The sequence below is a fragment of the Equus caballus genome, chromosome 19 (assembly GCF_041296265.1).
Source record: "Equus caballus isolate H_3958 breed thoroughbred chromosome 19, TB-T2T, whole genome shotgun sequence".
NCBI lineage: Eukaryota > Metazoa > Chordata > Mammalia > Perissodactyla > Equidae > Equus > Equus caballus.
The window spans coordinates 58,473,018-58,498,884 of NC_091702.1; the positions used below are offsets into that span (position 1 = coordinate 58,473,018).

A 25,867-nucleotide genomic window follows, 5' to 3' on the forward strand; every position below is an offset into this window, starting at 1 on the left:
AGCAGTTAGCATTGGATGACTCTTGAGTAGCCTTATAGAAAAATGGTGGGAGATTCTATTCTCCCAAAATAAATGAGACTTTAACTTTTTGTTGCTTTCTCTAAAAAGGTGACAACTTATTAAGACAAGGACCTGTCCCTTCTTCTCTTAGTGAGACTACTTCCCAAGACAAGGCTGTGTCATAATGGCAAGGCATACTTTCAAAGTACTAAGAAAAATTTAAAAATTAAATAAACTAATACTTACACTTGCTCTTCTTTTGATTCCTTATTCTGAAAAATAGCATCAAGAATTAGCAATCAATATCAACTACGTCAATACGGTATAGTGATCTGACTTCATTTAGGTCAGTGTTTCTTAAAGTTTTTTGACCACAACCAAAATAAGAAATGCATTTTATACCATGATGTAAACACACTTACATAAATATCTTTATACATAAGTATAAAACAAATCTGAGTTCCATGAAATAAACCTTACTTCTATTATATGTGTTATGGACTGCATATTTCTGTCCCACAAAAATTAGTATGTTGAAATCCTAACTTCACCTCCATGTGATCTATGTGATGGTAATTGGAGGTACAGCCAATGAAGGTAATTAGGTTTAGATCATGCTGTGGAGTCCTCATGGTGGGATTAGTGCCCTTCTAAGAAGAGACAAGAGAGCTAGTTCTCTCTCTCTCCCCACCATGTGATGATTTAACAAGAAGGTAGACATCTGCACACTAAGAAGAGGGCCCTCACCAGACATGAACTGGCTGGCACCTTGATCTTGGACTTTCCAGCCTCCAGAACTGTGAGAAATAAACGTCTATTGTTTAGGCCACTCAGTCTACAGTAGTTTGTTACCGCAGCCAGAACTGACTAAGAAAATGGACTTGTCTTAATTCTGGAATTTTTTTTTATTTCTACTAATTCTATTTCCGTTTTTAAAATAGTAGTTGTGACCCACTAAATTGATTTTGTAATCTACCACTGAGTCATGAAACAGTTGAAAATCATTAATTCAGAAATTGGAAGTGAGTATTGGGGCTGAGTTTGTACCTATTGGTATGTCTTGGGACAGGGTACATGTAATACTCGTTGATGGAATCCCATACTAACTACAAGAGTTCTTGAAAATCTACACATAAAGAGAAAGTACATTGATATATTAAAAATCTTATAGAAAAAGAAGTGCTAGGGAGATCACAATTTGGAGGAAATGTTAAAAAGCCCTAAATTTTATGTTCATTAAAATAAAACTATAAAGGCAACATACTAAAGGTAATATCAATGACACAACATATATTAAATTAAGATTATTACTTACTCTTATATATTACACTTCTATTAAGAATATTAGTTACTCTTATATAAGTTACAATATTACTTTCTACTACCACCTCTTATTTACAAGAAACTTCAGGTCTCCTTCTCCATAGATTTCATGATGTACTTAACAAATTTGTTTTGTTTTATTGTCTGTATACTAAGAGGAATTTTGCGTTTCATTGTCTCACCAATGTCCAGTGCTGATTTGATTCTACAATTTAGAATTATCGACTCCTGCCTTGGTTTCAGTGTACTTGAATAACTGAGTTGAAAAGATCTTTGGTTGTTCATAATGAACATATCTAGTATAGTTAAGTATTTCTGAAATTCCTTTTTAGCTCTTTCCATGACTACCTGATGCCAGTGCACATATCAGCTTGTCTTACATGCATCTCAGCAACTTCCCTTCTTTAGAGAGGACATCCAATTTGAAGGGCTCAATTTATTTCCTGCCATGTCCTCCAACCCCCCCCAAAGCCTTTACCACAAAGCCTTCTATTCTTCTGTTTCACCTCCATTTTCTATTCCTAACTCTCAGTTCCCCTGGGTGGGGGCTGGAATGGGAAAGAGGATCTAATTAGTGCCCAAAAGAGTTATTTACAATTTGAATATATTAGAAGCTAAACAGTAAATTCCTAGGGAGCATATAGAGTAGCTACAAAGCCTCTATACATGTTAGAAGTTATCTGTACCGTCCCCTCTGTTTGCTAAACAAATTTTACTTTTTCATCATATTCTTCCAGAGAGTCCTTGCTAGGTGTTTTAAGACTCAACTATTGTTAGGTAGAGATGCTGCAAAACAAATAATTAACAGAGGACATAATTTCATGCATAGGGACTTTGTTATCGCTCTGCATAACACAAGCAAATTTCTCTACGTTAGAGGTTTTCATGAGAACTCCTGATTAAAGAATCTGATTGACTTAGCTTTCTATAACTTGTTGCTTACACTACAACTAGACAATTCTTTGCACCTATAATAACAGCAATTGAGTGTATGAATAGGACAGTTCCATATGAAATAGTCATATGCAAAAATTTCAGCATTTTTTAGGTCCTATACTTTAAAATTTAGATATAAGATACAAAATTTCTCTTCTAATGTCAAAGTTTTATCTGGATAAAATTATCTCATTTTCAAAGTATTTCAACTTCTTTTAATAAATGGGAAAAAAATTTAGGATGTTAAAAAAAATTCCTAGATAGTTGCTGACATTTAACAGTAAGTTTTTAATATTACTAGCATATGAAGTTTTGAGTGGTGTTTACATTTATTTCCAGTAGTTTATTCCCTGTTTAATTTCAACTTGACATAGAAGTGGGGCTTTCCATTTAACTAAAACTGAGAATCTGAGTATTATCATATTTTAATTTTTTGTAAATAAGGAAGAGACACACTATACACCTTGGAACTTAGATTTGTGGTCTGACAGCTGTGGATTTACTTGGCCAACTTTATGTAGTATTAGACATGGGACTTACTAATGTTTTAGCAAAAATAAAAACTATCAGCTAAACTAACAAACCAAGCTGTGTTTTATCAGATAAGAACTGTTTAAAAGTAAGAAAAAAATCTTCATACTCATGTCTTTTAAAACAAAATTTAGTTTTCAAAATAACTTTTAAGTGAAATGGTAAGTTGTAATAAATGACGGTTATGATAAATATGAGAATGATTTGCTATTTTATTGATTAGAGTATAAATAATCTTTATTTTGTTCTTGATCTCAAAAAGTATTTTGTAAATTTACCTTCATTGGTTTTAAATTTCATTTATGATTGAAATTTGTGTATACTTCCAAATGACTAATAACATGGGCTTACCAAACAGCAGGTGAGCAGATAGTCTCAGTTTAAACTATACTCTACAGAGTATATCTAGATTTTAAACCTATATTTCAGGCCAGAAAATAACATTTTTCACCATAAAGTTTGCATAGTGTGGTGGTTAACTGTATGCTTGATAAAAAAAATCCATAGGAATGTACAACATCAAGAGTGAACCAAAATATAAAGTTTAGACTCTGGGTGGTTATGATGAGTCAATGTAGGTCCATCAATTGTAATAAATGTGACACTCTGCTGGGGGATGTTGATAATGGGGGAGGCTATGCATGTGTGGGGGCAGGGGGTATATTGGGAAGTCTCTGTACCTTCCCCTAAATTTTGCTCTGAAAAAAAAAAAATTGCTCTAAAAAAATAGTCTTAATTAAAAAAAAAAATCAAGCCACAAAAAAAGACTCTTGACTTTCCCTTGTAATTTTCTAAGCAATTAAGAGACTTCTTGCTAAAACTGTGCTACAGATAGGGGCTGGCCCGGTGGCGCAGCGGTTAAGTTCGCCCGTTCCGCTTCTCGGCGGCCCGGGGTTCGCTGGTTCGGATCCCGGGTGCGGACATGGCAGTGCTTGGCAGCCATGCTGTGGTAGGCGTCCCACGTATAAACTAGAGGAAGATGGGCACGGATGTTAGCTCAGAGCCAGGCTTCCTCAGCAAAAAGAGGAGGACTGGCGGTAGTTAGCTGAGGGCTAATCTTCCTCCAAAAAAACAAAAACAAACAAACAAAAAAACTGTGCTACAGATAGTAACTTGTTCATTTTCCAACTGGCAAAAAACAAGGAAGAGGCATGAAAGAAGCTTCTTATATTTACATTCTTACATTCTTAGTACATTTTATTGCATTGTTGGCAGAATCTTAGACACAAAGAAGAAAATCAAGATTTCATAAGGTTTTAAAAAATGCTTCTGAACATATCAGTAGTAATATGATGAGAAGTTGTTTTTAAAACATTGAATAGGCATTTTTAAAATGAAAGTGGTATGCAGAAATTAATGAAATTTCCAAGTGACTAATTCAGTTTCATTATTTGTATATTTAAATGTATAAATTATGATTTAGGAAGTTAAAGTAGGGCACACTATAAATCTAAATCATTCAGGGCTAACATATATAGACATCTATAATCATATATTCAATAAGCTATTGACATTTATAAGTCATTTGTGCTATATGTCTACTCGGACTAATTTTAAGTTCTAACAGTGAATCCATGTACCAAACCTAAGTGTTCATAATAAGATATTCCTCTATTACAATGCTAACACAATCTCTTACCTTTTTATTCTTAGTCTTTTTCTTTTTCTTTGGTTTACTCTTAACCTGATAGGTAAGAAATAAACCATTTAATTAATATGCAATTCAAATTGCACAATGGGTTATTTTGCCAAATATATTTCTCCTAACCACTGAAACCTTTTATCTTCTAATATAAATCATATTTTCTTTCTAGATTCTATGGAAAATTTTTTTCATTTCAATTTTTACTTTAATCTCAGGCTTCCGCTCTTGAGAAATCACTGATGTGTAAAAGAACAAGATATAACGTCAATAAGTAGGCTACGGAAAAAAGCTCATAGATCCTCCCTTGCACATGTGCATGCACAAAAAACAAAGGAAAAGGCACTTTAAAAAAAAATCAATATATTCAGGTCCATAAGATGAACAATTAAGCCTAAGAAGAATTTAGTGACTATATTATAACTGTTACCACTTATCTGTAAAAAAATACAAAGATTCCACCCTGGACGATTTTAATTCTACTGCTGTGCAAATGTGTTGAAATATGTCTGTTTTCTCCTCTTTTCTTCCTCCTTCTATTCCCCATTATGCTTTCTTCTACTTTCTATTAACCTCCCACATCCACTCCCATCACTCAGGATGAAGAAACATGTTCAGAAATCTAGCATAGTGCCTGGCACATAAAAAAAGTGTTGAGTAAGTGTTGGAAAATCAATGGTTAAGGCAGGAAAGATTATGGAAGAAGGAGTGGGGAAAGGACCATTCCAATTCAAGCTGAGTGTGAACATTATGATAAATATAAACTAAGATTGTCTGGGAAGCTTTAAGTACAGCACATGCAACAAACTAAATGCCCTGATTAAGTTCCTCTAATTCAAATACTAATGAGAGTTTATACTTCCTGGAGATCTTTAACAGATTCTGTTGAAGATTCACTGGGTATCGATGCCCCATCTTTATTCATTTCTGTTAACTGTATTTCAGGGTTTGATTTCACATTTATATTGTATTCCATGAGAGGTGGACTTAGTTCTTCTTCCTCATTCTGCAACTCTTCTATTTCAATACCTAAATATGAAAGACAAACCACTCAAAATGTGAATGCACACAATTTTAGTCTCTTATCACTACTATAAATATGTTTACAACAAAAAACACCATCACATAAGTAGAAAAGACAGACATCTTACTTTCTTCAATTTCTAGATGAAAATGAAATGCCTATTTATCAATGACCAAACAATAGGTACATATACTAGCCTAGAACCAATCAGTATGAACCCAAATGCTAAGATACTTTACTGTTATTTTAAGTAGACTCTAGATATTAGATATTCTAGAACTTAAGTCGACTCTAAATACTACGTTTCTCAGTATCCTGACACTGACCCTATTAATACTGCAACTAGTATTATTTTAGGATATGAATGTGAAATATAAAGAAGAGAAGGAAAAGCCAGATCTATTTTTTCCTTTTTTCTTCTTTTTCATAATCAAAGGTTGTGAAAGGGTATCAGCCCCCTGTTGTGTGACCTCTTTATTGACACCATGCTCCTTGATATTGCCCCAGAGATTCAATCTTATAACTTGTGGACTTCATCAGACTGGTCGCAGAAGGTCCAAATAAAACCCATAGCGTATTCTCTTAAGTTTAATTTTACTCCAAACAAAACCCATGGTGTTGTTTTCTTACATATAATTTTAATTGCAGAATATGAATTATACTGAAAAAAAAAAAGCACAGAAATGGAAATTAAAAAATTAGCAACTTACCACCTGGCAAAAGATAATAGCCTAACAATGGACAGTTAACCAATAAAAGCTACCTAAACTAAACAGGAGCATATATGCGTAGGTAGAACAAGCAGGTAGGCATTTTTGCCCGTTGAAGTGTTCCGTGTGTCAAAAGGTTAAAATACTATACTTGGGTAAACCCTGGGGCACATGCACTAGGACCAAGAGAGAGTAAAAAGGCTCATACTAGGTTCAGCTGACCCGTAGTAATTTCACATGATTTTCCAAGCTTGTAACAATTACAGTGTACCATACAGTTTATCTGACCAAGTAAAACTCCTATATATCCCTTAGCTATCCTAATTGAAGGTCACCTAGGCATTGTGTTTTTAAACATACTTACGTTGACTGCCTGTTATTGACTGTAGAGCAATTCCTATGATACATAAAGAAAAAATTCAGATGTAAAATTGCAAATGCAACCAACAAATATCTGACTGGGACTAAGAAAAGCCAGAAGATTTTTACACTGCATCAATTAATGTTACAACTAACTGTAAAAATAAGCACTTTCACTCATGAATCCAGTTTAAACAAGCATAATCTTTAGATTATAACATAAAAGTTATAAACCCATGATTAGAAAAAGAAAAGTAAACAAAATTTTGATAGTTTATAATAGATAATGACTAAAATATAAGCACTAAAATATAATAAGTAGCAAATTCTTACAATTTACAAAGTCTAAGGTCATTAAGTAATAACAGTCAATTATCAATCAAACCTCCATTCAAAGTTTGAGCCTTTTTTAGCGATATCGATTACCCTGATAAGCATGCCCTCTCTTTTTCCATTAATATTCATTAAGCACCTATGATATATCAGGCTGTGTTAGTCTCTAGAGACTGAATGATGAAGAAAAAAAGACAACTTTCATAGAGTTAGTGGGACAATGGATATTAATCACATAAGCAGATACACAAATGAAAACTGCAACTGTAATAACTACTAAGAAAGAGATCTAAGATGCTCGGAAAGTCTTTGTTAAAGGGACCTGATTAATAAGCTCCTCAGACCACTTGTGTGAGAACTGATTGAAACGTCTTGAATTTATTTAATGCTGAAAGCATTTTCCCAAATTTTACCTTTAGTCTCATGAGTTTTTGTTATTTAAAATCTTAAGAGTAAATGTAAAAAAAAAAAAGCCTCTAATTTATAAGTCAAGAATTCTTGCCTGACTTCCTTATGTCATCAAACTCAGCATTCTCTTCTTTTATGCTGAAAGAAAGCTCTTAAAGATTAAGCAAGAAAACACAATGGTATCCCAGAGCCTTAGTAAAAGGACTGGGACTGGGGTCTAGCAATTATCTCTGAAGAAAATCTGGACCAGTTCAATAATTACTAGAAACTTAGGAAATTGTATGTTTAAATAGCATCAATGTGTTCATCAGTTGCTCACTAGGTAGGTAGTACAAGTAATAACTTGGGATTAGGAAAAGTCAGCCAGAATAACATAGCAAGGGTTTCAGTGATTCTAACATCCCTTGAACTCCACTTCCCACGAGGACAGCTGAAAAGCTATCCTGGCATGTGGCAGAGGAGGTCTGAAGTCTTTCCCATATCAATAAACAATGTCTGGGAATGGCCACTGCTGACCTTAGACACTGGCATAAATGTTATCTGATTTTTTAAATGACTCATGGCCAATGGACAGCTGCCAAACTTTTAAACTAAACGTCAAGGTTCTGCTAGAAAAGAAGAGAAACATATTACCCGTGGTGTCTAAAAGGGCATCCTTGAAACACACAGTACCTGTATTTCATAATTTTAGGCATTCTTAATTTTGTAGAAGTAATAAAACTCATCTACTTAAAAATCTTCAACAATTCCTTTATGAAAAGACAAATTCTTCAACATGGCAAGAGAAATCCTCTTGAATGTATTCTATGAACTCTCCCATACTTTAATCTCAGTAAGGCTCAACTTTTTAGTTCCCTGCATTATAACACATTTTTATGCTTCTACACTTTTGTTCTTGTTTCCTTCTGAAACAGCCTTCTCCGTCTTCTTCACTTGGCTAACTTTTGCATGTCATTTAAGAATTCCCTAAATATTATAATGTCCAGAAAGAATTTTTGGACTCTCTTAGGCTAGGATTTCCCATGGTATTCTGGAACATTTCTAGCACTATAATTTCTATTAGCTTCTTGATGAGTTTATTCTCCCAAGAACGTGAGCTCACTCAATCTTCTGCCCTTACCACTGTGTCTGGCACATAGCAGACACTCAGTGAAGGTTTTCTGGGTGAAGTAAATAATTATTCTGTACCTTGTTGATAGCAGGATAACATCCTCTGGATGATTTCTGGTACTGGTATGCCTAGGTAGATGGACAGCTGATGGTAATCAAGGGAGATATTTTCAATGGGATTCTCCTTCACTTTGTCAATATCCTCTTGTTTCATCCCAAGGCGCAGAAGAATATCTGAAACTTTTTTCCAAATTGAATTGAATTGTGACTCAGTGAGACCATTCATCAAAATCTCACTAAGGAGGATATCCCTGTATTTGCACAGCCTCAGGATGTCTGCAGACTTAGAGAGATCAGAAGATGGTGGTTCCATATTCCAGCCTTTTTTTGGTGCAGGGAATACATTCAAATGTTTTATGAGAGCTAATAGGAGGTATAAGTCAAACTGTTTGGACTGTGGTAGCTCCTTTTTTGGGGGATAAAGCAGATGCCATGCTCCCCCCAAAGGGTGATTGGTCCAAAGATGGTTGTAGTAGGGTTCCAGCACATTCTTGTGTATAAGAAGCTCTTTTTTCAAAAGAGGGGGTGGCAAAGCCTCATCAAATATTTGCCGGACAATGTCAGTACCAGAAATAATAATTATATGAAGCAGATGATAGAAATAATTATAGTCAAGTTTGAAGATAGGCATTTCATCTGAAAATGAATTTTGAGAAGTCAAAACATTCCATATTAATGCTCTTTTTCTACGTGGTCTCTCGCATTACATCCTAACCTCCTGTAGGACAGGGACCATTCCAAAAGAATGAAGTCCAGTACAGTGCTTTGCCACAGCCACTGCTCAATAAGCATGCTGCTATCTGTCTAGCTGTCAAAAGATCCAAACAAATACAGTATGCTCCCAAGCAAAAGTAATCACAAAGACTAACCACCACAGAAGCCTTTCAACCATCCAGGGTTTTGTTCAAGTAAATGAGCTTTGGCAACCAAATGGCATAAAAGTATTGGGGCTTCAAAAATTCTGAAGATTGTCAAGAATAGTAAGAGCCAGTGTTAATTATACTTTACTTAGGCAATTATATTTTATCTTAATCAGCACTGTCCAATAGAACTTTCTGTGACAAAAATGTTTTAGATTTGCACTGCTTGCTAGCCACTGAACATTGGAAATGCTGCTTGTCTAACAAAGGAACTGAGTTTAAGATTTTATCCGATTTTAATTAAATTTAAATAGCCAATATGGCTCGTGGCTATTGTATTAGACAACACAGAACTACATCAAGAAACATAAAATGATGTAATGCCTTGCTACTCAAAGTGTAGTCCATGGACCGGCAGTATCAGCAGCAACATGGGAGCCTGTTCAAAATGCAGAATTTGAGCCCCACCCCAGAGCTACTGAATTGACACCTACATTTTAACAAAATCACCATATGATTTAAATATATACTAAAGTTTCAGACACACTGATCTAATGAATGAACCTCATGTTCTTACCCCCTCAAGAAATAAGATAATGATTAAAAAATAAATTAATGATGAAATAAAGGTATTTCATCAATGAAGTGGAATAAGGCATGACACTGAGCTATTTGGTATTTTCTGATTTGGTAGCACTTCCAAAGGAGAAAAGTAGACTGAGGTGAATTAGAAAGTAGTGAGAATTTTGTATGTGATGGTATATTTTTTGAACATCAAAATATGTATTTATCATAAAATGTAGTTTATTATTTTATCCTTCAGGACTGTTCTAAAATTCATATTCTCGCTTGACATATTTGACATACACTGTGGAGGCAAGCAAGGTTACAAAGCAAATGACCCAGGGAGCTTTTTCTGGGTTGCCAAATAAGGAGCTGGCTGGGATCAGGGACATTGATTCCCCAAGTAAGAAGGACAGCCACTAAACTCTTCTTCCAGAGGACTAGGAGCCCTTCAGGTCTCCAAGTGCTGAACAGCTGGTATTTCCTAGCACACTCCTAAACAGCTGGCACCTAAGTTTAGATTACTTGGCCTTGAGCCCAAAATGTTCATTCCTTTCATTTTGCTGTATTAACAGGGAATGCAACAAGGGAGGGGCAGTTGGTAGGGAACATCTGCCGGAGTACAACCTCATTGTGTAGTCACAGCTATGCATCAGACCTACAAACCTCTCTAGAGGATGCCAAGGTAATGTGAGACCCATACACCTGCTGATCTTTCTGTCCCTGAATTCCAGCCTCCGTCAAGTGATGCTTGCCCAGGTAAACCCAAGCCCAGTGAATGACAAACACAAACACATGGATGTTAATGGCACGATACTTTACAGAGCAAGGCAAAATTTTTAACAGACTTTTCAATAGAAGACATATAAAAATAAAATAATACCTTTTGTACTAAATTTTAAACTGATCTTCGGTCTTATATCAGTATCAGTGATTTTCAGAGACATCAACTTTTTATAACTGCAAGTGGAAAGAAATTAAGTTACAGTCAATACCAAAGTCAGTCAAGATTTCTGATGTGAGCATGGCTAAGTAAGTGAGCATTCTCTTCTCCTCCTCCTAGAAATAACTTAAAAGGAAAGGAGAAAAATGAACCAAAACAATTACCAACAATGACACAATGACAACCCCATAATGACATTTTCATTAGAATTAAGAGGCAAATAGAATTGCTAGATTTCACACGAAAAGAATCAAACAACTACTTTATTTGCAAGAAGGCAGTGTGGTAGCAGGGAAAAAAAGAAATCTCTGCATTGTAAAAAACCAGCAAGGGGCCAGCCCAGTGGTGTAGCAGTTGAGTTCGTGCACTCCACTTGGCGGCCTGGAGTTCGCGGGTTTGCATCCTGGGTGCAAACCTACACACCACTCATCAAGCCATGCTGTGGAGGTGTCCCACATACAAAATGGAGGAAGACTGCCACAGTTGTTAGCTCAGGGCCAATCTTCCTCAGGCAAAAAGAGGAAGCATGGCAATGAATGTTAACTCAGGGCCAATCTTCCTCACCAGAAAAAATAAATAAGTAAATAAATAAATAAATAATAAAAAAACAGCAAACCTGGGACTCTGCCCAGGCCTTCTTCCACCACAGAGTCTTCTTACTAGCAACTATTCCAAGAAAACTCAACTCATTTAATGCCTAATGATTAAAAATAAAAAGAAAGAAAGAAAACTGGCATAACATCAATACAAATAACTAGAAAAAAATTGACAGAAAAAATAGCAAAATTTACTAAATAAAGCAAACAATAAGTAAATGTTGCCATGAAACAGATGAAAAAACTTGTGATTTGGCTTTGAAATGAACTCTTCCACAGAAAAGAAAAGAAAACAAAACAAAACTGACAACAACACTAGAATGTAAGTTCAGTAAGGACAGAGTTTTGGTGGTGGTGGTGGTTGTTAACTGATATTTATCACCAGCAACACCATAACACTGCCAACTATCCATTACATCGGAAACACCTTGACCTCTAACAATATGAAGTACTGGCAAAGACACTGAGTAAAAGGAATTCTCCTATACTGCTGTGGGTGTTAACTGGTAAAACCACTGTGGGAAACAGTTCAGCAAAATCTAGCAAAGTTGAGGACAGGCATAGATGGCCTAGCAATTCTACTCCCAGGTATATGTTCTGGAAAATATTTTACATATATGCACCGGGAGACATGTACAAGCATGTTCCTCATAGCACTGTTGTTACAGCCTAAATTTGGAAATAACCCATATATCTATCAATGGTAAAATAAAGTACTATAGGCATACAATAAAATTACAGCAATGAAATGAAAAACTGTAATAGAATGAATCACACAAATAATGTATAGTTAAAAATCATAAAAACATGTGTTTAAATTTATATAAAGTTCAAAGCAGACAGAAATTAAACTACCCTTATAAGTAAGAACATATTATGGAATTTATAAAATATTTAGAAGTAAAACATACGAGAACAAGAGCACAAAAGACGGGAAGAAGTGAAAACCTTACTGTAAGGTTTGTACACTATACTTGATGAAGTATATTATTTAAAAATAGACTTTCACAAGTTAAAAATGTATATCACAAGCCCTAGAACAACCACTAAAAGAAAATTTAAAAACCCAGAAAATAAAAAACAAGGAACAGATGGAAAAACTGAAAACCACCAGGAAGATGGTAGACTTAAATTCAACCGTATCAATAATTATAGGAAATTTATATGTAATAAACACCCCAATTTAAAGACAGATATTGTCAAGCTGAATATAAAAAAAGCAACACCTATGCTGTCTATAAGAAACTCTCTTTGAATACAAAGACATATAAAAGCATACTTTGTTTTATTGTGCTTGCTTTATTGCGCTTCGCAGATACTGCGTTTTTTACAAATTGAAAGTTTGTGGCAACCCTGCATCAAGCAAGTCTATGGGCGCCATTTTTCCAACAGCATTTGCTCACTTAGTGTCTCTGTGTCACATTTTGGTAATTCTCACAATATTTCAAACTTTTTCATTATTGTTATATTTGTTATGGTGATCTGCGATCAGTGATCTTTAATGTTACTCTTGTAATTATTTTGAAGTGCCATAACCATGCCCATATTAATGGTGAACTTAATTGATAAATGGTACATGTGTTCTGACGCTCCACAGACCGGCCATTCCCCGTCTCTCTCCCTCTCCTTCAGCCTCACTATTCCCTGATGCAATATCGAAATTAGGCCAACTAATAACCTACAATGGCCTCTAAATGTTCAAGTGAAAGGAAGAGTGACACATCTCTCACTTTAAATCAAAAGCTAGAAATAATTAAGCTTAGCAAGAAGGCATGTCAAAAGCTGAGACAGGTCGAAAGCTAGGCCTCTTGCACCAATTAGCTAAGCTGTGGATGCAAAGGAAAAGTTCTTGAACAAAATTAAAAGTGCTACTCCAGTAAACACACAAATGATAAGAAAGCAAAACAGCCTTATTGCTGATATGGAGAAAGTTTTAGCGGTCTGGATAGAAGATCAAATGAGCCACAACATTCCCTTCAAAGCTTAATCCAGAGGAAAGCCCTAATTCCCTCCTATTCTACAAAGGCTGAGAGAGGTAAGGAAGCTGCAGAAGAAAAGTCTGAAGCTAGCAGATGTTGGTTCATGAAGTTTAATGAAAGACGCCATCTACATAACATAACAGCACAAGGTGAAGCAGCAACTGCTGATGTAAAAGCTGCAGCAAGTTCTCCAGAAGATCTAGCTAAGACCATTAATGCAGGTGGCTACACTAAACCACAATGAAGACAAAACAGCCTTATATTGGAAGAAGATCCCATGCAGGACTTTCAAAGCTAGAGAGGAGAGGTCAATGCCTGGCTTCAAAGGTTCAAAGGACAGGCTGACTCTCTAGTTAGGGGCTAATGCAGCCGGTGACTTTAAGTTGAAGCCAATGCTAATTTGTCATTCCGAAAATCCTAGGGCCCTTAAGAATTATGTGAAATCTACACTGCAGTGCTCTAGAAATGGAACAACAAAGCCTGGATGACAGCAATCTGTTTACAACATGGTTTACAAAATATTTTAAGCCCATGTTGAGACCTACTCCTTAGAAAAAAAAATTTCTTTCAAAATATTACTGCTCATTGACAATGCACTTGGTCACCCAAGGGCTCTCATGGAGATGTACTATGTTGTTTTCATGCCTGCTAAATACCACATACATTCTACAGCCCATCAATCAAGGTGTAATTTTGACTTTCAAATCTTATTATTTAAGAAATACATTTCAGGGGCTGCCCTGGTGATGTAGTGGTTAAGTTAGCCCACTCAGCTTTGGTGGCGAGGGGTTTGCAGGTTCAGATCCTGGGCGTGGACCTATATACTGCTCCTCAAGTTATGCTGTGGCAGTATCCCACATACAAAACAGAGGAAGATTGGCACAGATATTAGCTCAGGGCCAATCTTCCTCACCAAAACTAAAAAAAGAAAAAGAAGAAGAAAGAAAAGAAAAAGGAGAAGTGAAATACATTTCACAAGGCGATAGCTGCCCTAGATGGTAATTCCTCTGATAGATCTGGGCAAAGTCAATTTAAAACCTTCTGGAAAGAATTCACCATTCTAGATGCCATTAAAAACATTTGTAATTCACGGAAAGAGGTCAAAATATCAACATTAACAGGAGTTTAGAGGAAGTTGATTCCAACCTTCACGGATGACTTTGAGGGGTTCAAGACTTTAGTGGAGGAAGTTACTGCAGATATGATGGAAACAACTAGAGAACTAAAATTAAAAGTGGAGCCTGGAGATATGAATGAATTTCTGCAATCTCATGGGATGAAGAGTTGCTTTTTATGGATGAGCAAAGAAAGTAGTTTCTTGAGATGAAATATACTCCTGATGAAGATACAATGGAGAATGTTGAAATGACAACGAAGGATCTAGAACTTTACATAAACTTAGTTGATAGAGCAGTGGCACGGTTTGAGAGGAATGACTCCAATTCTGAAAGAAATTCTACAGTGGGTAAACGCTATCAAATAGTATCGCACGCTATAGAGAAACTGTTTGTGAAAGGAAGAGTCAATGTGTGTCGCAAACTTCATTGTTGTCTCATTTTAAGAAATTGCCACAGCCACCCCGACCTTCAGCAACCACTACCCTGATCAGTCAGCGGCCATCAACATCAATGCAAGACTCTCCACTAGCAAAAAGATTACAACTCACTGAAGGCTCAGATGATGGTTAGCATTTTTTAGCAATAAAGAATTTTTTAATTAAGGTATGTATAATATTTTTTTAGACATAATGCTATTGCACACTTCACAGACTATAGCATGGTGTAAATATAACTTTTATATGCACTCGGAAACCAAAAAATTCATGTGACTCACTTCATTGCAATATTCACTTTATTGTGGTGGTAAGTATGCCCGTGTAGGTTGAAGTGGATGGATGCAAAAAGATACACCACGCAAATACTAATCAAAAGAAAGCTTAAATAGCTATGTGAATATCAGACAAAAGAGACTTAAAACAAGAATATTATCAGGGATAATGAGGGATGTTACATAAAGATAAAGCGTAAAATCAAAAAGAGATAAGAATCTCAACTATGTATGTAGAATCTAATAAAAGAGCTTCAAAATATACAGACAGATAGATAACAAAGACAAAATATAGATATCAAATTTCAACATTTCCCTCTCAGTAGCTGATAGAAAAACTAAATAGATAATCAGCAATGATACAGAACACTGAAACAAAACTAATAAACCAACTTGTCTAATGTACAGAATACTCCACTAACCAAAAGCAGAATATAGATTCTTTCCAGTGCACATAAAACATTCATCAAAATATACAATATTAGGGGTCATAAAACTAATCTCCACAAATTTTAAACCTGTAATGCTAGAAAATATGTTCTGTAACCACAAAGGAATTAAACTAGGATTCAACATCTGGAAAGATAGTCGAAATATCCCCAAACATCTGGTAATTGAACAACATACTTCCATAGTTAAACACATACATACTGGAAATCAGAAAATAATTTGAAAGAAAAATTTAAAAACAACCTACATATCAAAATGTATGGGACACAGCAAAAGCAATGCTTAAAGGGAAGTCAGTTTGTAAAAAAGAAAGGTCTCAAATCCATAATTTTTAACCTTAAAAAAATAGAAAAACAAGAGCAAACTGAATCCAAAGCAAGCAGAAGCAAGGATATATAACAAAGGTCAGAACAGATATCAAGGAATTGAAAACAAAAATATTAAAAATCAAAAACTCTTTAAAAAAAATCAACAAAATTGATAAACCTCTAGCCAGAATAATCAAAAAAAAGGAAAAACAGACACAAATTGCCAGCCAACATGAGGAAAAAACAAGGTGACATCACTACAGAATCTAAAGACAGTAAAGGAATCATACAGGAATATTATGAATAACTTTATGCCAATAAATATAACTTGGATGAAACTGACAAATTTCTTGAAAAACACAAACACCAAAGCTCATTAAAGAAAAACAGCTAATCTTAGTAACTATGTATCCCTTAAAGAAATTTAATTAGTACTTAAAAAAGAAATTCCACAGAGAAAATTCCAGTTCCAGATGGCTTCCCTAATGAATGTTTAAAACATTTATAAAAGAGATTATACCAATACTCAGCAACTCTTTGATAAAATAGGAGTGGGAACATTCTCAAACTCACTTTAAGGAGGCTGGCGTTACTTTGATACCAAATCCAGAAGACATTACAAAAAGAAAACTGTACATCAATTTCCCTCAGGAACAGCAGAAATCTTTTAAACAAAGTAGAAAGTTGAATCTAGTGACAATTCTCTCCTTGACCAAACTCTAGTCAGGCTCCTCTGAGCTCTTTTTCAACTAGGTCTCACCCTTGTCCATGTCCTCAAATTCAGCAAGAATCACTCAAGCCAGCAATCTCACCCAACAGCAGAGCACAGCCAACAGCCTAGCTAATCACAAAGCCCAGCACGTGACCCTGCCCAACTTCAAGGCACAGCCTGTGGCCCTGCCTGGTCACAAAGCACAGCCTGAGACCCTACCTGACCATGAAGCCTGGCCTGTAGCCCCACTTGAATGCAGAGTCCAGCCAGTGGCACCATTCGGTGGGGGAGCACAGACTGAGGCTCCACCTGAGCAGGAGCAATTGCTGAGCACAGCTCCCAGCCCTGCCGAAACACAGAATCCAACCAGTGGCAATGCCCTGCCAGGGATCAAAGCCTGTGAACCCGCCTGACCAGAGGTGATTGCAGAGCACTAGTAGCCCCACCTGACCACAGCCCATAGCCACCAGTCCCTCCTGACCAGGGAGGCCTCCCAGGAGCCCCACTTGAACATGGAGCCCAGGCACCAGCCCAACCCAACTGTGGAGCCCAGTCAGCACCACCCCACTCCCAAACTCAGCACAGTCTATGGCTTCACATAACTAGAGAACCCAATAGGAAGCTCTACCTGCCTACCGACACTACCAGCTACTCATCCAGTACCCCAAGCTGAGCTGACTGGTGAAGGTCTTTCCCTGCCGAAACAAACCTATAACGTCTGCAAGAGGAGACCATGTTCTCAGATGTGCAGACACCAGTACAAGGATACAAAGATCACAAAGCATCAGGTAACACAATACCACCAAAAGAAACTAATAAACCTCCAATAAGTGATCCTAAAGAAATGGTGATCAATAAACTATCTAAGAATTCAGAATAATTCTCTTAAAGAAGTTCAGTGAACTACAAGAACACACAGACAGACAGCTAAATAAAATTAGGAAAACAATGCAGAAACAAAATTAGAAGTTCAACAAAGAAATGGAAACCATTAAAAACAAGCAGATAGCCTAGAGCTGAAGACCACACTGACCGAGCTGAGGAATTCATAAAGAGCTTTAACAGACTCAATCAAGCAGAAGAATCAGTGAACTCAAAGACAGATCATTTGAAATTATCCAGTCAGAGGAGCAAAGGAACAAAGAACAAAAAAGAGTGAAGATAGTTTACGGCCCTTATGGCATAACAACAAGAGAAACAATATACACATATTGCAATCCCAGGAGACAAGAAAGAAAGGGACAGAAAGACTATTTAAAGAAATAATGTCCCTTTACTGAACCTGGGGCAAGAAATGAACATTCAGATTCATGAGGCTCAAAGGACCACAAACAGGGTGAACCTGAAAAAGGAATACATTGAGACAAATTATAATTAAATTGACAAAAGTTGAAGACAAAGAGAGAACTTTGAAAGCAGCAAGAGAAAAGCAACATTGCCTCGACATGCTTGGCAATGATTTTTTGGACTCGACACCAAAAGAACAAAAAACAAAAGCAAAAATCAACAAGTGGGAACACATCAAACTAAAAAGCTTCTGCAGAGCAAAAGAAATAATCAGCAAAATGAAAAGGCAACCTATGGAATGGGAGAAAATATTTGCAAATCATATATCTAATCAGGGGTTAATATCCAAAATATATAAGGAACCCATACAACTCAACAGCAAAAAATGATAATAATAATAAAATAATAATTCAATTTAAAAATAGGAAAAGGACGTGTACAGACATTTTTCCAAAGAAGATATAAAATGGCTAACAGGCACATGAAAATGTGCTCAACATCACTAATCATCAGGTAAATGCAAATCAAAACTACAATGAGATATTACCTCACACCTGTTAGAATGGCAATTCTCAAAAGACAAGAGACAACAAGTGCTGGCAAGGATGTGGAGAAAAGGGAATCTTTGCACACTGTTGGTAGGAATGTAAATTGATAAAGCCACCAGGGGAAACAGTATGGAGGTTCCTTAGAAAACTAAAAATAAAATTGATCCAGCAATCCCACTCTGAGTATATATTATATATCCAAAGGAAATGAAATTTATCTGGAAGAGATTACTTTGCTGTTGCTTTGCTTAGGGATTTCTATCAATTTGTTCCCTAACCTTTAGAAGTTTATACTCTTAAGAATGGAAATATTGTTGCATATCTTCACATACAAGACAGAGAATCAAAGAATAGAATTGCTTAATAAACGGAAAGCACAGTTATACAATTTTAAGGATATTTTAAGGGTAGAGAACAATGATAAATTTTATAGTCTTCAAAAATATATTTGTAATTATTTACATTTGCCTTAAGTTATGTAACTAAATTGAATTTTTTACCATTAAAAATAAAGCAGAAATCCAAGTCTAGTTCTGTATTACTCTTTAGTGAGTAATGACCATAAGTTCGGTCTATACTGTTTGGTTCTAGAAGTGTTTACATTGTGCAAACAACCAAAAACCCCTATATTTGTGAGATTGTAATATTATTCACAAAAGCCAAGACATGGTAACAACCTAAGTGAATGTCAATGGAGGTTGGGGGAAGGGAATGACTACAAAAGAGATTTTGGGGGAACATTTTGGGATGATGGAAATATTCTGTATCTTGATCATGGTAGTTGTTACCCAACTTTATACAAAGAAACTCATCAAAATGGGCAGAGGATATAACAGACGTTTTTCCAAAGAAGATATACAGGTGGCCAATAGACACATGAAAAGATGTTCAACAACACTAATAATTAGGGAAAGGCAAATCAAAACTACAATGAGATACCACCTCACACCTGTCAAAATGGCTATAATTAACAAGACAAGAAATAATAAGTGGTGGAGAGGATGGTGGGGAAAAGAGAATCCTCATTACACTGCTGGTGGGAATGCAAACTGGTGCAGCCACTATGGAAAAGAGTATGGAGATTTCTCACCTAAATGTATGCTTCTAAAGAGTAAATTTCACTATATATAAACTATAGGTTGAAAAACTTGATCTATAAAAAAAGTTTAGTGTTTAGAAATGGATTTATAATTGGTACATTTATAAAGAATAACAAGGAAATGATTACTGTGAAGGTCAGAATAACAGTTACATAGGGAGGAGAAGAAGAGAAGTTAGGAAAGGGACCCACTGAGTGTTTCTGGAGTGCTGGCAAAATTCTATTTGTTGACTTGGGTGAGGCCACAAAAATGTTTCCTTTATAATTATTTGTTAAACTCTGCATTTATATTTTGTGAGTTTTTCTTTCTATATACTCTAATAACAATAAAGCATTTTGAACTTAAGAAAGAAACCAAATATTTTGTCATTCATTCATAAAACCCCATGAAGTAGCTCTTCCACTTTTGGTAATGAGATCTAGTTACCAGAGGATTCTCCCACAGAAAAGAACTATAAAACCTGGGCAACTTACAAAAAGCAACTCTCCGAAGGTACTGGAGAGTGGAAGGAACAGACCAACTCTGCTGACGGGGTACATGTTCAGAGGAGAGGAGGAGAGGATTGTATGAAATAAGTTAGTAAGTTCACCAATCTTAGAGCTTTTATTCTGGGGCTAAGTATAGCCTGGCGGAAAACAAAGGTCTCCATGGCTGAAGGAACCAGAAGATTGAAGCCAGGGAACCATGGCTGCTGAAGAGAATGGAGGAATCCCAGAAGGGAAAGAGTCAGAGAAGAGATCCCCAAATTCTTTCTAGCCACATATCTGACTGACAGCTGAATCACACATGTGTGTAACAGACTCAAAGCAGCTCAGCTAAAGGCAAAAGATCTGCTGAGCCTAGAACCACCACCCAAGAAAAAGAGTTCACAGTTCACATCTAACCAAGTTAACAGCCTGTCAAAACAAAAGTAACATACCCTTGGCAGAAGAATGGAATTCAGAATCTCTACATCTGTCATATATTTATTGGGTACCAGCTATATGCCAGGTACCCATACGGCATTATGCCATGTACTGGGAATATACTAGTAGGCAAGACAAAGTCCTTGCTTTCATGGAGGTTATATTCAAGTGGAGAAGACAGCCAAGAAAGTATAATAAAACTCAGTAAAAGTTCTGATAGAAGTAGAGGGAGTATGTGATAGGAACACCTAATCTAACGTAAGTAAGGCTTTTCCACAAGTTTTAACCAGGCAAAGCCAAAGGAGTAGAGTATTCCAGGCAAGCTCTGGAGGTAAAATAGATGGGTCACTCAGAAACTAAAAGAGACTCAGTATAGCTGCATATTTAGGAAGAAAAAGATGATAAGAGATGGCAAGAACCAAGCTAAGAGTCTGAACTTAATTAAGAGCAATGAAAAGCCTCTGAAAGATTTTCAAGCAGAGAAGTGACATATTTCAATTTCCATTTTAGGAAAGTGCTCTTGATGGCTATGTAAACAACAGACTGATGAAAGGTAATGCTAGGGACAGAAAGATCACTTTACAAACTGTTTCACAATTCCAAGTGAGAAATAACTTCATTTAGTTTAGTGGAAGTGCAGGGGCAAAATTAAGGAGGGATTTACAATATACTTAAGAAGTTGAATTGATGGACTTAAAAAAAGTTACAGAGCAGTTTTGAAAAGAAAGATTGTGAGTCCAATTGTGGGCATGCTGAACTATAGATATTTTTGAAAAATAAAAGTGGAGATACTCAGCATGCAGGTAGATAGATCTAGATTTTAGGAGCGAGATCTATGCTACAGATAAAGATTTGGGCTTCACCAGCTCATAAGGGAAAATTGATTCTTTAGCTAACAATGCAATGTCCCTGGTAGACTGAAAAATGGTTGACATTTACACTTTAAACAGAAGAAAAGAGAATTAATGGATTAGGAGAACTTTTTATACTGAAATTTCTAACATCAACTGCCACACTCCACACCTCTTAGATTCCCAGCTTACACTATCTATTCCTCTGCAATACAGTTTTCTCATCTAAGAAACAAGACGATTCTAACTGTCAGACAACCTTAAAGGCATGGATGAGTTTGAAAGCTAGGAGAAAGTTTTATCATCATAACATCCTAATTTAAATAACTTTAAGAAAAAGATGTTTTGTTTTCAGGAAAGGATTATTTTCATACTTAGGGGAAAAGTATCCACATAATTTCTCCTTTCCTGCTTTAGAATTTAAATGTCTTCAAAGTGAGGAGAGAGAGGGAGACAAGTGTTAATTAAATACAATTTCTTCACACAACTAATACTACCTTTAAATTTAATGCAGCTCCAACAAGTGACAGAAACACAGAAGAAAGAAGCGAATGAAAAATATATACATGCTCAGGAAAAAGTGGAATATTTGATTTCAAACTTACCTTGCTCCTAAATTTTCAATGGTTATATATTCATCCTTTCTCACAACTTCAAACTGTAAGTGATGGGAAAAAAAACAGCCCTAAAGTACTTCAATTTTCAAAATTCTTTAATGTTACTTCTTAGCCTTAACATTTGAAAAAAGACAATTAGAACGAAGCTATAGAGAATATAAAACAAATAAAAACAGAAGTAACACGGTGAACTGTAAACAATCCTAATCAAACACACTAGAGCTGATCTTAAAAAGCACTTCTACTTTACATCACTATGGGATTTAAACGCCAAATCTGAAATACAAAAAGAACATATCTAACGATAAAGAAAGAAATCATGTCTATTTCTATTTATCATTTTGGTCTATTATAAATAAAAATTCAACAAGATATTTCATTAATTAAAAAAATGGATATCATTTGAGTGCATTTTAGGTACAGTATGTGATGTTCTATAGATATTTTCATAGAAAGATACTTACAGACTAAAAGAGGTTCAGAAAGTCTAAAACTATTTTTAACCTGAGGCAGCACAGAATTAGATTATCATCCTTGGTTCATGACACACTTTCCACATTGGTACAGCCACGGCCTGCTTTGTCTGTTTCTGTGTGTGTGTGTGTGTGTGTGTGTGTGTGTGTGTTTCTCTCTCTATTTTTAAAATTTTCTTCTTCTTAAGGACTACTTAGATACTTCTTTGGAGAAATCAAAGCAATAGAAAGGTCAGAAAGCTTAGTCATCATCAAAGAGAATATGGCTAAAATACTATTATTATGATTCCCAAATCTGTTTGAAGTCAAAAAGACCATTCTAGTGAAGGAAAGCAAGAAAAAAAAGAAAAAATACTCACCAAAATTTTAACAATTCCAGGGACATCACACTGTAGCATCCTTACCATGTCACCTGTACATCCTTCCTTCAAACATTTTTTCCCACTAAAACTCTAAAGTTATCAATAGAAAAAAAATTAGCAATAGAAAAAACAATACAAACAATAAAAATAGAAAAAAATCACTGATGTGCAAATCCAATTACATTTAAATAAAATTAGAAGCAGATGTTGCTAGATGGTAAAACAAAGACGTGAATAAACATTTGAGAGTTAGCTGTTCAAAGACATTGCATTTCATATATCAATGGATTTCTTATTTAAAATGCATGATTGCACTTCACTCTCATCATTTCTACTTCAAAACCTTCAAGTAGCTATTTACAGCTTAAAATGTATTTGCTGCCCTCAGGGAAAGTAACTTCAAGTAAAATGTACTAATTAAGTAAGCATAAAAAGGAATACTGAATTTCTATCAGATACACAAGGATTCCAGGGAAAAGAAAACAATAAAAATGTTGAGTCCTTTCTTTGATTCTGACCTTGCTATTTCCTCTGGTTAACTTACTTAGTTTTCTTTCACATCTCTATCTAAAGTTGAGCAATATTGATTGCCATAAGAATCAAAAAAAGTGAAAAGTATTTACACATTGCTTAAAGAAAATGAATAATAATACTTTATACAGTGATTTTTTACAGCACACAAAGCAAGTTCATCTGTGCTATTGTTAATCCTCACAACAATCTTATGAACTAAGTATTACTATCCTCACTTTATGGCTTAGAAAAATGAGTCTCAGTATGGTTAAATCACTAGTCTGATGTAAAAAATACTAGTAAGTGGCTCTATCTGGACTTGAATCCAGATCTCCCAACTCCACACACAATGCTCTTTCTACTACACCACAAATATAAGGGTTTTCGGTTGTTTGCACAACATAAACACTTCTAGAACCAAACAGTATAGACCCAACTTAAGGTCATTACTCACTAAAGAGTAATTAATATAGAACTAGACTTGGATTTCTACTTTATTTATTTTTTTTAAAGATTTTATTTTTTTCCTTTTTTCTCCCCAAAGCCCCCCAGTACATAGTTATATATTCTTCGTTGTGGGTCCTTCTAGTTGTGGCATATGGCACGCTGCCTCAGCATAGCTTGATGAGCAGTGCCATGTGTGCGCCCAGGATTCAAACCAACGAAACACTGGGCTGCCTGCAGCGGAGCGTACGAACTTAACCAGTTGGCCACAGGGCCAGCCCCTTCGCTTTATTTTTAATGGTAAAAAATTCAATTTAGTTGCATGACTTTAGGTAAATATAAATAATTACAAATATATTTTTGAAGACTATAAAATTTATCATTGTTCTCTACCCTTAAAATATCCTTAAAATTGTATAACTGTGCTTTCCGTTTATTAAGCAATTCTATTCTTTGATTCTCTGTCCTGTATGTGAAGATATGCAACAATATTTCCACTCTTAAGAGTATAAACTTCTAAAGGGAAGAGAACAAATTGATAGAAATCCCTAAGCAAAGCAACAGCAAAGTATCCCCTACCAAGATCTGTTTAATAAATGATGATGACGAACAGGGAATAGGGTGGAGAAAAGCATCAGAGAGAACAGGAAAAGAAGAATGGAGGGAGAAAAAAAAGGAGGAAGTATGTGAACAGGAAGAACTGAAGGGGAAAGAGGAAAAAGAAAAGCTAGAGCACGAAATGCTGTAGCAAAAGTTTGAAAGAAAAACAAACATAATACCTGATCATTTTCACCTGGATATTTTAAATTCTTGAACTTTTTCCAACAAATTTTATGAAAATAAACACAACAGCTTTTACTGCACATTAACTGAAAAAATCCCTAGAAAAGAAAAAAGTAAGCTGTTGATATAGAAATAGTAATTCATGTAGATATAGAAAATACCACCTTACATCACTTTTAAAATTATTCTATAACTGGATCTTTTACATGGCATTCAAAATTTATCAAAAAATCACTGCTAATCACAGAAATTTACAAGCTATTTTTACATCACTGAAGACAGAAAAGTTAGGACAGAAAAAAGGGAACAATTTGAACAAGTCAATGTAATATTTTTCATATGCTGCATACAACAAAATATCAGAAACTTAGTGAGTGACCTTCATAGAGGAACATGCTGTCTACCCCTCCTCTTCGCCTCCACCTTTACATTTCTCTTTTCCTCCCGCTCCAATTCCATACCATTTTCCCCTGTGTCTCTGTTACCAATCACCAGACCTCAGATTTGCTCTTTTGGTGACAGATAGCTACTACATTATCCTAAGGTGTAGATTTCTTGTTCTTCCCAGTGTGATCGCCCTGGGAACTACAGCCCTGCTTCCTTTAAATAGGTGGACTACTTGGATAACAAAAACCTAAATTGTGTGGCCAGGACTTCCTGCTGCTACAGGCTATCCATTTGATTGGAACCCTGAAGGCTCCCTGGGAAACCTTATGACCATATCACCATGTCACCTACACCAAGACTGAACTTGCCCCACCCTGAGCACTACACTTGACCAGGCCCACTTCCCAATATCTGTCTTACCATACGAGTAGATCCTGGTTTTCTCCTCCTCCCCACAAACCCTGTTTGCTGTATACATCATGCCTTGCATGTCTGATTTGCACTGATGGTCACATCCCAACCTATCTTGTGATTTCCCATAGTCTTATTCTGATACATCTAGAGAGAATTAGATTTGCAGTACTTTGAATTATTGAATTTCTTCAAATCAAGGCTGGTTACATTTTTTCCACTCAAGGCCCAAAGAAGAGATAATGATCACTTACTTAGTAACATAATTCTTGAAGAGTGACAACTTTTCCCCTTAGTAAAATACTAATGTTCTCAGCCTATAACATTTCTAACTATAAAGAATATTTTAGATAATTTCCACTGTATGATTGCAGGGATATTATTAACTATAACTTCAGAGACATGTGAACATTACAAAAACCTTGGCAAAACCAATTCATCCTATTGACTCACAGAATATAAACAATGCCTGCTCACTAAGAATCTAAGCTCTCGGAGACACTCAACTTC

At 35.6% G+C, this 25,867-nt stretch overlaps 1 protein-coding gene across 30 annotated transcripts in view; it reads right to left on the bottom strand.

Moving 5' to 3' along the window:
- DZIP3 (DAZ interacting zinc finger protein 3) overlaps window positions 1-25,867 on the bottom strand; it is a 104,706-nt gene that overhangs the window by 37,000 nt on the left and 41,839 nt on the right. For 8 of the 30 annotated variants that reach the window (XM_023623150.2, XM_014732637.3, XM_001503246.7 and 5 more), the window contains 9 exons: window positions 24,556-24,657; window positions 22,817-22,909; window positions 21,973-22,025; window positions 10,745-10,821; window positions 8,456-9,073; window positions 6,531-6,563; window positions 5,292-5,461; window positions 4,430-4,474; window positions 247-272 (listed from right to left, as the gene is read on the bottom strand). In XM_023623150.2, the coding sequence (XP_023478918.1) occupies window positions 247-272; window positions 4,430-4,474; window positions 5,292-5,461; window positions 6,531-6,563; window positions 8,456-9,073; window positions 10,745-10,821; window positions 21,973-22,025; window positions 22,817-22,909; window positions 24,556-24,657 (1,217 nt within the window). The remainder of the gene's footprint in view (window positions 1-246; window positions 273-4,429; window positions 4,475-5,291; window positions 5,462-6,530; window positions 6,564-8,455; window positions 9,074-10,744; window positions 10,822-21,972; window positions 22,026-22,816; window positions 22,910-24,555; window positions 24,658-25,867) is intronic. The other 22 variants (XM_070242402.1, XM_070242398.1, XM_070242392.1 and 19 more) reach the window with 5 other exon arrangements.